At 36.9% G+C, this 12500-nt stretch overlaps 1 protein-coding gene across 6 annotated transcripts in view; it reads right to left on the reverse strand.

The window, feature by feature from the left end:
* Positions 1-12500, reverse strand: part of PTBP2 (polypyrimidine tract binding protein 2) — a 52981-nt gene that overhangs the window by 7126 nt on the left and 33355 nt on the right. For all 6 annotated transcript variants that reach the window (XM_055815108.1, XM_013299016.2, XM_013299017.2 and 3 more), the window contains one exon: positions 4957-5152. In XM_055815108.1, coding sequence (XP_055671083.1) covers positions 4957-5152 — 196 coding nt within the window. The remainder of the gene's footprint in view (positions 1-4956; positions 5153-12500) is intronic.

Raw genomic sequence — 12500 nt, forward strand, 5'->3', positions numbered from 1 at the left:
TTTAAGCCAATCCAGCATTTTTAAGAATAAAGGAACCTAAAAATGCTTAGTGAAGTTTTTATGGCACTTTCAAAAGGTGAACAGAGCATAGCTGAGTAATTCATACTTTAAAAGGCAAAATTCTTCACAGCATCAGACTCCGTACAGGACATTCTTTTATTTAACCTCTTGAAGAGGTTAAAAACAAAGATTAATTCAATACCATTCATACCAAAATATTTTCAGTTATTATCCCTTGAGATAGATTAATTTAATAAGAACCTTAAGAAGGGGCATTAGTGGAAAGTGCCGGTAAAGAAAGCCAGCGATGACAGCAAGGGATAAAGCTGTTGTGGATAACCACAGCAACATATTTCCAGCTGAAATATTAAACAAACATACTGGTGTTAAAGGATTATTACGTATTGGTATTTGCAATTATAAGTAGTTCTTAGTTAAAATCATGTGTTTGTTGCGGTTCCATGTAATACAGTTGCTGTTTATTCAAAGGTGCTTTTTTCGCTAAGATCTCCTGTAACTTGGGGTTAGGGGGTAGAGAATGTGTTTATCTTTTCATATGTGAGATGAAAAAAAGGAAAAAAAAAATATCAACCATCTGCTTCTAATAATTCATTTGAAACCAGCCCATTCTGACCATTAGTGATTTTCTCCTTCTTTCAAAAGATAACAAGACTCATTGAAAAGATGTCCAATTTACAGTCTCAAAGATTTCTGACACCTTATTTCATCACAGCTGAGGGTGTAGTAGACAAATGAGTAATGATGCATGCAGGCTATGATCATCTATTTGATTGATACATTTCTAACCAATTACATAGCATGCAAAGACCTCATTTCTTGAAAAGGTCAGACAAATTACAAATCCACAGAAAAAAAAATTCTGTTTCTGTAGATCTCTACTGCACTATGACTTGCCATTCTGATATAAGTAAATAAAAAAAAAATAAGAACAACTTGTATTATGATTATTAGTTATCATGCAACATACATGCTGCTTCAATATTTGAGGACCTATCTCAAACTCTTTAGGAATGTTAGCTGCTTTTTCAGCATGATCAACCAGTATTAGAAAGCTTTGTCACTAGCTTTGTTTCAGCTTCCAACAATTACAGATAACAGTTTTTTGCTTTTTCCAGATATTAATGAACACATACAAATATTACACACCTTTTTCCTAGCCTTTTTAGGTCTTTTTACTTAATAAAGTTTAAACACAGCATGTCACATTATTTATTCCCCCTCAGTGTATCTTTTTGTATGACCTCTGACATGCAAATTAGCAATGCCATTTTAATAAGAGGCAAATTAAAGCTACACTAAAAATATATGAACTTATGTGTGAAAACCATAGGCAGTAGTAGTCATCTTAATGATGACTTAATTAATACATCTTAATGCATGTATTCATAACTGCGACTGAGAACCAGATTTAGTCCCTAGTCCTGTTATGAACCCTTTTTGTGGCTTTACGTCAAGTAACCACCATCTCTCTTTTTCTACTTGTTACTGGCCTACTTCCTATACTCCGCCTGAATGGGTTTTGGGAAAAATAGCAGGTTCTTTAAAAATCTCTGCCTAACAGCTTATAAAGCTGCAAGTGTTACTACACTACGTCATAAAGTTACGTTTACTGAGGAAAAGGGTTAATTCCATCCAGAAGGAAATAGAGATATGTAACAGTTTAGTATTAATGCAGGTTTAAACACCAAGACTAGTAAGACTCACATCTTGTCACTAAAATTCAGCTCATTAAATTGTTAAACCTAAACCTCACTTCTGACATATGAATTAGTGTACTGTTCAAAAGCCAACACCAAAAGAGCACCCAAGTTGTGCAACTATCCAGCATGTAACAGCATAACATAAGCAAAAGTCAGAACTGAGTCCCTGCCACAGTTTCTGTTAGTAATCTCATTAGATACATACAAGAGAACAGCCACAGCACGAATTTTAATAATGCCACAGGGTCAACTTATGGTACTCTTTTTGAGCTTCCAAAAGAACCTGAAGAGCATGACATTAAGCTCAAAATGGAGCTCCACTCCTTCATGGAGAAACATGCCCTTTGGGAACCATCTGTGAATAGGGCATGGCAGACACTCTGAAGATATCTTTATCAACATTACAGAAATAAGAATTCTGAAGCATATAAAAAGAAATAAAATATAAGATAAAAGGAAGTAGCAGGAGGAAGGTCACTGCTATCATTCTGCCATATTTCACACATCACGGTTTGCAAACCTCCATCTTGTAACTCTGAACTTTCAAGCATTCTCACTCTTCTGAGTATCTAAGTAAAAACACAGCTATAAATTGCACATGCAAGCATCCACTTAGGCTTTTCTGCTTTTTCTATCCTTTGTCCTTCCTTGTTTACATCATTTCTGCCTTTACATTACATTTTCTGCCTTTTTGCACAGAATATAGCCCCAAATGGGAACCCTGATCTTCCATATTCAAACATGCAGCATTTCCATTTTGACAAACTATCCAAACAGCTACAGCACCAACAGTACTATGCAGCCTTCTTTGTTTTTTTCACCTGTAGAGCTCAAATTCTGTAAAAGCAAAGGCATCTAGAAAAAAAAATAATCAAAACCCAAGCAACAATAACAAAAACAAAACAAAAAAAATACCATTGTATAATCAATCCCATTTGACAAATGATGCAGTTACAATATATCAAGCTCACCCAACTGGCCACAAGCAGAGTTAAAAAATATGTACCGGGCTCCCTTAAGTATCTTTCAAAACAATGAACACTTCTACAGAGGAAAAAACTAACCCTGATACATAATCCCCACTACTCATCAAAATAAACATGACTGACTTCACTGATCTTCTGAAAATGTTTCACAGCTGCAATGGAAGTTACTCATATAGTGTACCTTTTATCTTTCTGCTGCTTGGAAAAAACAGTGCATTTAAAGAGGTCCATCCAGATAGCGAGAATTAAAATATTTAATTAGCTAGTATGACTGACATCTTCATAATTTTACTAGAAAACCCCTTTAATATAGACAAAAGAATGAGTATGATTAAAATCAAAAGGCTACAAAACTTACGTAGCTTAGTACACAAGAATTACAAAAGCATCTAAGTGATTTTCAACCCTAAAGCACTAGAACATACAGTCCACTAAAGCTAACGTCACTTGGATAACTATAACAAGCAGAGAATCCCCAGTTATTAAATATATTCAATGTGATGCAATGATCCAAGCATCCTCAGAGTATGATCCCACTATGCCCAGCAAATTAAATCTACTAATTGCATGCATGCTATCAGCCTTACATACAAAAAAAATACGTTAGTAAGCCTGAGACTGGAAAACAACTTCTCAGGAGTCAGGATAATGTCACAGTTACACAAGAAAATGCTGCATTTGGCACTGTTTTATATATCATGAATCTTTAACCTTCTCCTCTCCCAAATCCCTGCCTTACAACACCTAATATGATGGGACTCACATTAATAAGCAGCTTCTTCACTTTCTTTTTGCCTCCTTAATACTCATACTGCAGCCCCATGTCTACATTCTAGCCATTAGGTGCTAACAAAAGAATTACTAAATGCCTCAAGGGTGTGATCCACAGCACTCATCTCTATGGTGTCAAAACTTCTTCACAAACACTCACCCATCTTCCCTATCCATCCATGAAATGAAAGACGACAGTTTTTAAATGATGATTTTAAAGTTAAAAGAGAGAAAAAAAAGTTAGCTAGAGGTTCTTCAGAAACTTTATATAGATTCTTATGGTATTTTTTACTTCCAAAACTTCTGCTGTAGCTAAAAGTGATACACCATTTTGCGAGTCGTACTGGAAGATGTGAATTCAAGCACTCCAAAATCTGCAGGAAGTGGATGTGTATGGAATTTACCACTAGACATGAAACGTATCCTTCAAATAATCTGAATTTGGAAAAGGGTAGATATAGCACAGCATTCAGAAGCCTTAACTACTATATTCACCCTTTATTCTGGGCTCACATCATTCACTAAGTGCTTCTAACTTCTGTAACACAGCAGAGCAAAGGCCTCCTTACTGCATCGACTTATTCCAAGTTGTCCCACCTTGTACAAAAACCAAAGCATGAAATCTATGCTGTTCTTCAGTTTCTTTAGAAGAAAAATGGGAAAGAAAAAAATAAGAAAAAAAGACTGAGTGGAAAGAAAAATAATCACAACATAATAAATCAGGTCTTATAAAAGTCATGAGATATGTCTGACTGAAAGGTGTTCTCACCAAAAAAACCACCTGACAGAATAAGGAGTAAAACTTAAGCAATGAATTGTGATAAACTAAAAAAAATTACAACTATCTCCCAAAGCATGCACTAATTATTTTGCTAATGGTCAGAACACACATTTCTCTGTAACTTTCTCAGAGCATATCACCTTCAGATTAACTCAAAAGCTAACAGGATATTAGAACTCATGTACCATAGCACTAGAAGTGCAACTACAGATTTTGTTCCTTTTATTTACAGAAATCACACTAGCACACTTTTTTTTTTCCACCAGCAAAAGAGCATACTGTTTCCTCATTGAAAGGAACACCAACAAAGTTGTATTTTTATAAACTGGTATTACAAATAAGCATTTGCATGAATGAAATGTGTAAATCTCATTAAGTCCGTTATAAACTTGGGTGGCAGGGTGGTCAGTAGCAGCTAACAGGAGCTATAAAAGAAGGGAGGACAGATTTGGAAATAAAAATAGAATTAACTTGACTTTTCCTTATACTTTGTGCACTTCTCATTTTGTCATGCATTCTCTTACTCATTTATACAGGACTTCTGAAGACAATCTAATTGTGTTACTACAACTCAGATCACAATATAGACTGAAGCCTGAATGGGATTTTGGACACTATCACAATTTAAGATCTTTAATTCTCAGAAGGATTAACAAGTATTTTCATCAAGTGACTTTGCAATACAAGAGAATCATACCTAGAAGAGAGGTCTCCTTTGCAAAGGCTGCAGCAATAGCTGGGTCCAGCGCTGGCTGTCCATCACCAGATGGGAGATCAGGACGAGTGTAGTCCCTGCTTTTGTCGTTGTTGTACTTGACATTCAAATTCACCAATTTGGAAAAATCAATCCGTAGGGTACAGCAAGCATTATAAATATTTTGACCATCTAAGGCCTGGAAAAGGGAGTCAATTTATTTACAAAATACACAATACAGGTTGGTTGCACAATTTTATTTTTTTTTTAAACCCAAGGTCAGCGTATAGGCATTTATCTGTCTTGCTGTCTAGCTTAAAACCAATTAAGATTAAAATGCATTAATCTCTCTTAACATGATTCCAGGAAGCTCAGTGTTTACTTCTCTTACCTAGAAACGGGTTATGCATGAAAGCGGCAAGAGACATTTTAATGCAGTCAAACTTAAAAGTTAGTCTGTTGAATATAGTTAATTAACACATATGCCATAGTACAGCTTTAATTCAGACATAATGCCAAAAAAATCTCTCAAAGAAAAAAAAAAATCAAAAATCACACAAGTACTCTCACAAGAAAATGGACCTGAAGAAAATAAAAAAAATAATAGTATTAAATACCATGTTAGCCAGCTATCTGTTGAAGCAGATTATTTACATTGTTCCGGCATGTTTTCCTTCTCCCTTTAAAGGTAATTAGTGCCAAAATTGTAAGAAAAGCAACTTTTATCTCCTAAAGTGATGTTACTGACACCTTTTTAAAAAATCCCGTTTTCAGAATTAATTGGTACTTCTGAAAGGATGCCTATTAACAGTAAAATTCACATGAACTCTTAACATGACACCACTTAGATAGAAGTCTATCTCTAAAATGGCCTTACAACATATGTTTTGTCCATCTTCATTATATATGAGGTAAATTGATATACCTGGACTTTATTCTATTCACATTTTGGGCATAACTTCCTTTCACTTGAAACACTAACAGCTAAATATGAGAGATTAAAAGAAACCAAAAACTTTTGTAACTAAGAAATTCTAGGCAGTGAAATACAGCTTATATTAATCCATTCAATCAAATCAGTATTTTAAATATAAGACTACCTTATATATACACATGGCAAAAACCCCAAATAAATCGCACTTTCAAATACAAAAATCAGATCTCTTGTTTCTCTTGATTAACACTAGACTGAAATGTACCACTTCTGGACCCAAACTAGCTTCTTGCACAGCTAGCTTGGTTACATCTGCTAAGTACTCTCCAACACGTTCCAGTTCTGGTAGAACTTACTATTTTGAGTTAAGCACTGCACAAACTAGCACGCCTGCTGGGATATGGAAGCAACATAGCTATTTTCACACAGTGATGCATCTGGAAAGTGAACATCCTGCAGACACCCCTCTGCTAGGGCTGGACCAGCAAGGCTGTCCCTTCCTACAAACACGTACTATCACAGCTGACTTCTCTGGGGCTCATGAAATCACTTAGAATAAATTACCACCATTAGCAGTCAATGTATAAGAATAAGTAAGGCAGTATCATTAGAAATTCCAAATAATGGGAAAATAAAATCACACCAAAAAAAAGTATAGAAACCTGTCAATCTACACATCGTCTCAACAAATACTTAGCAATTTAAAAGGAAACTCCTGTGCTTGAAACTCAACTTCAACAATGCTTTATACAATCCTGGCAAAGCAAAATCTACTGTCCTGATTCACAGAATACAAACTGAGGATTAATTTTGTATTGTTGGGTGGGGTGTGTGCCACAATTACAGAATACAGAATTTTCAAGCTCTTTTATACACAGTCGCAAAGCAGAATCCAAGACTCCTAATGTTGGGAAAAGAAGCTCACTTGAACACCTGAACATCTAAGAGACTATCTGCTGAGAATCAATCAATCACTTTTAGAAGACTTCTTACCTTCTAATATCCACCAAGATACAGATTAAAGGTGGGCCTGAGCTTACTTATTGCCAAAGACAATGCCATTGCAATCAAGGAAATACCTAGTTTTCTTCATTATGTGAATGGGTATGAATGAGGCCAAAATGCAGTATCCTTTAGCTCTGTCCAATCACAGGACCATGACACAAAGCTCTTAAGTCTTTAAAACATAAGATTCATATTACCCCTCTGTGTGATATCTATAGACACGCTGATTTATGGCTGGCAGAAGGCTGTTAAGTTGATGAACATCTTTTAGTCTTAAGAAGTACAGAGGTTTTGGTTTGCTAGTTTCCAGAGTAGTCAATGTTTAATGGGAGCCACATAAGTAAGAAAACCTTAAAACTGAAACCACAAAACCTCCTCTTTCTAAGAAATTCAGAAGTGACCCAAAGTACATACAAAAGAATGCTGCACAAGAGAAATTCCTTGTAGTTGTGACACATTCTGAAAGAACATCCTGAACTGGAAAGGAAGGACTGTTAATGAGGACTGTAGTCACACCCTGGGAAAGGCTCTTGCCACAGATCAAAACAGAGTAACAAAAAAACCCTCATCCCCACCCCCCTCTTCCAGCAGCATCATACACCTCTTAACAATGCAAAAAAATTACCAGCAACTAGGGTTTTTTCAAGATTAACTGTTCACATGTGAAGTCACAATTGTGAACGTCTGTCCTTGAGCTCCTTGTTATATGGCAATAAGAGAATGTGCAACAAACCCTCAAATTGTTCCTCCCAAACAGACATGCTGCAGGAAGTGAGAAGACAGTAGGCATACCATTAGTGAATGTATGTACAGACATCACCTCAAAGAACTCTAGTTACTGGTAAGAAACATCTTTCTTTGAGCACTTATCTATACATACATTCACATGTGACAAAGTACCATATCACACACATGCCAAACCAAGGAGATCAAGTATCATGGGACCCATCTACGAATTGTGAATATCATGCTTTGTCTTGCCTGTGATGGCAAATCCATTACTTAAGCTTTGACAACAGAAGCACCTAAACTTACGTCATCATGCAATACTAACAGTGTAATGATACTGAATCACTTCCAGGCCCCTGCCTTTCCTCCCTCCTCCTTGTTACTACAGAGTACCCTCTTCCTGGACTTTCCCAAGGTGGAAAATCATTCTGATGAGTGGCTCACCTCCTGCCAAGAGCTTATCAGCAGATTCCTGAAAAAATATGTTGTGGTGCATAGGAGCACAGAAACAAGATGGCTAGCAAGAACATTCAGAAGACCACCACAAACCAGTGGTAAAAGAACAAACAAAAATCCCTTTCTCAATTCAGGCTGACACATAATCCAAGGAGAGGGGCACATGTCTGAACTGACACAATGACCTCAACTCCACAGTGCAAACACACCGTCATCCCTACGCATTCCCCTGTGTGACTCAGATTGTTTTGGGGAGAGAAAAAAAACCAGCAACCAAAAAACCCCTCACACCAAACAAATGAAAAAGAAGATGACTCCAAATAACTGAGTATACTGCATGGTTCTACATCAGCTACAGCAGTTAAGAAAGGGAGTAAACAAGAAATAAAGAAAATCACAATCCCCGACACTACTGAAAGCTCCACAATACAGGAGCTGGCTCTGAAGAGGCTAGCACTCTAGACAACTACTACACTAGAAACATTCTAAGCATTTATAAAGTGTCTTAACAACTGAGGTTATTTTCACAAAGAATCCAAAGTCTGCTCATGTCTCAAGGCATCATTGAAGGCAAGAATAAGCAAGGCCTAACAACACAGAGAATAGCAGAAATAGCCTAGGAAGTCTTAAGGATCCAGAACAGAGAGCTATGACTGCCTGTCACAGACATAAAAAAATGACCATACAGGGAACGTTGACAAAAGGTGGAGGCCTGCACCATAAACCATAATATTTTCCCATTTCTAAAAACTAATGTCAAACCACCCTCTTTTTGCTCATAGCAGCCAGGAGGATGAAGAGACGAGAACTGCTGACTTAAAAAAGATCCCACAGATTAAGATGTGAAACAAGAGGTTCCAACCTGAAAAAGAAAGAGGAAAAAAAAAGACGACAAGAAAAAAGAAACCAAATTCAATAAACAGTTACAATATTTTCTCCTGCTGCTACTGTAACCAATGATACACAAGCTTTTCTGCAGAACGAACAGTAAGAATTACTATCTAGTCAACATGGACTACTGACAGTAGGATCTCTCATTTCCCAATGTGATTGTGGACGTTGAGAGAAGTGATAACAGCAGCAAAGGTGATCTCAGATGACAAAAGTACTCTACAAAGTTACAAAACGTAACATCCTGAATGACTGATGCAGCTTCCTGCAGATAAGAGTCTGATCTATGGGTAGGCTCTGAAGCAGATAAAGAACATTCCTAGAATCATTTCTTCTCTCAGGTTTTCCTAACCTGCATGAAGAGCTCTCTGATGTAATGGATAGAATTCACTGCTCTTCTTTTTACTTTCAGTGTTCCAGATGCCTGAAAATCCTTGTGAAAGATGACCCCCCTTGAAAAGTGCTATAGGAAATATGTTTTCATGAGCTTCTCCTAAGACCTCTACAGACCATGAATGTGTGGAATGAAACCTCCCTACAGCAGATGGTCAAGGTAGTCCCCTAAAAATCAGGAAGAGATGTCATTTAGAATTCTCTTTAGCTAATAGGTACATACAGTACCTAAAAAAGACAGACAAGGACGCAGTTTGGGAGACAGAAAATGATTTGACGTTTTGGTATTTTCATTCCCCAGTTCAGAAATAGAGTCCACACATTTAGCTAGCAGATATTTCTGGAGACGTATGGCTTCAAGCCACAATAGTGTATCTGCCCCTCTTTGTCAAGCACTGCAGGCACTTAAGAAGAGGATTCAAGACAGGAAATAGACCTCTAGCAGGATGAGGATAGTTTGAAAGCATTTACTGAGATCTGATAAAGAAAAATCAAATTAGAGTGGAGAGAAAGAAGTGGCAGTGAGGGACAGCACAAAAACACCACTGCCTAGTGCATAAAAAAAGCATTCCTTACAAAACATACATGAGCTCAAATAGGTACCTCAAAGTAACTGCAAGTCATGTGGTAAATATCCCTTGGGAGATAAGCGTCCCAAGTGCCTCCTGCAAATACCTACCTGAATGAAATTAATTTGAGACAAGTGTCTTTGATACTGGAAGTTTCTGTGGCTAAGAAACTTGGGTAAAACACATGCCTTTCTCCAAAAACAAGATATCTTTTATTTTTAATGTACAGTTCCTTGACTGAAGGACCAGTTCCGTACATTTTCTTTTACAAAATTGGAAAATCCAGGACACAAACACTGTTGCTGCACTTTCTGGGCTTTCTGATACAATGGATACAATCCAGCAGTCTCCCATTTACCTGAACACTATACTTACCACTTCCAAGCACAAACTGAACTCTTTAGGATTCAAGATGCCCCAAAATCCTTCATGTAATAATGATGGACAATTGCCCTGAAGCTAAGAATCTTACCTGGAGATGTCCTTGCTTTCCATTCTGGCAACAACTACCTCAAGTTCCTACTACAGATTTTAGGGCAATGTACCCTAGCTGAGATCTTTTGCAGACTGCTACCTGTGAAGAGCCACCCTGAAGCTGTCACTCAAAACAACTGGAAAGGTGACAACCTGACTGTAGAATCAACTTCCACAAAATCTGAGTAGATTGTAGAATGTAGCTGTACTCTGAGTCACCTACAGGCCAAGTAAGGACCAACTGGCCAACTGTAACAAAAACTCTCAGTTAAGATTTGTGTTCTTTTCAACCCATGCTGGGTCAAGATGACAGTCATATGCTACGCAGGAATCTCTATTAATCCTCCCTGGATGACATATTTGTAACTGCCAATACTGAAGATTTGGCAAGAGTACTTTTGGTGCATTCACACAAAGACAATGTTCTGGATTAGTCAGCTGTTCAGACTGAAACACTGGCACTCTATTCTTTCTATGGTATACCAGATTACTGGTATTCAAATATTTACCTTTGCTGCTTATGCTGACGGTACTGATTTTTACTATGAAAATGAGCTATCTGTGATGCTTAGAACATCTCCTTACGCATACAGACATCACCTTCTGTTTCACTGGGAGAAGCACAGTAGTTCAACGTGCTCCACTGTTGCACATTCTCAGTACTTTCTCCAACCCGTGGCTAGACTGCTGCATGGCACAGAACCTGGAGTTTGTCGTCTTCACCTTTACTTGCCAGTGTAACGAACTATAATGATCCAATCTGAGGGCGGTGATGAAACATCAGTCAGTATAGCCATAATCTACTTTTACAGGAAATGACTTTCTCACAAAGCAGGTGGAGAAGGAATGCAATTTTTCACTATTTGCTCATTCAGATAGCAAAAGTGGTCCCAATAGAGCTCGAGGCTTTATATTGTACATTCTTGTCAGTGTCACCATTTTCTCACAACCTTCAGATGAATAGCATCTCTCCTTGGTACTTTCATCACTTGAGTTTTTCAAACTGCTCTTTAACTTCCTTAATAAGTCTTCAGTTTCTATTAAGGCCACATACTGATTTCCTGTGAAGAGTGCCAGTAGCAAATTAAATTCCCCTATTATCTTCTATAGTAACAACTGATGGAAAACAAATTGGAAACTTCTTTACTCTTTTACCATGCTTTTAATTTTGAACTCCATGCAACTTAAGTGTAGACACCACATCCTCTTGCTTCTAGTGTATTTCCAGTTGTATTTTAACAGGAGGTTTTTCCATCATCTACTTCTTTCTTTTACGTATTTTTGTTTTGGTGGCACTTCCGTGTTTTACCACAGTAGCTCAACCATAAGAACTGTACCTGTTTTACTCTATTTAGCTTGGAAGGGTAGCATGAAAATCAAACCTTCCATGAGATTTAGCATTCTTCAATACTTGCAGTCGATATTACTCTTAGCAGTTTGTCTACTTACATATAGATTGGTTAAAATACAAAACTATAAACCTAAGACCATTTCAAGTTGTCACTACAATAGGCTCCAAGATCACTCTAAAAATGACTGTACACACAGGAGTCACTGTTATTCAATGAAGTTTAGTCATTCACACATGAGTTACCACGACAGCAAACACCTACCCTAATCAAAACATGCAAAACTGGAGAAACAAATACATGCCCCCCCCCCTTTTTTTTAAATTATGGCCAATACAGTATTCCATGAGCTAGTATCAGTTTGTCAGAAGTCAACAACAGCAAGAATTTATGTTCCTTTCATACTTTTACATACCTCATCTGTTATTTTGTCACTCTTTAGAATACCTTTCTAGAATTACACTGGTAATTTTCAAACCACTACAGTCCATTTCACAGATATCATCTTTCCATTTTATCTTCTGATAATATACGTAAAACTCAAAACTAAGTCAAAAGATTTAGCGCTTGATGTTGTATTTTGCTTCAAAAATGCACTTTAAAAGCAGCATTAACATATATTACTGAAAAATAACTTTCCAAACACAAATCAAGACTGAATTACAACATTCCAAAATAAACACATCAGCATCCAACTGTTTTATCAAATATTTCAAATATGAATCTAAGTAATTCCAGTCAATTACT

This window comes from Falco peregrinus, chromosome 10, assembly GCF_023634155.1.
Source record: "Falco peregrinus isolate bFalPer1 chromosome 10, bFalPer1.pri, whole genome shotgun sequence".
NCBI lineage: Eukaryota > Metazoa > Chordata > Aves > Falconiformes > Falconidae > Falco > Falco peregrinus.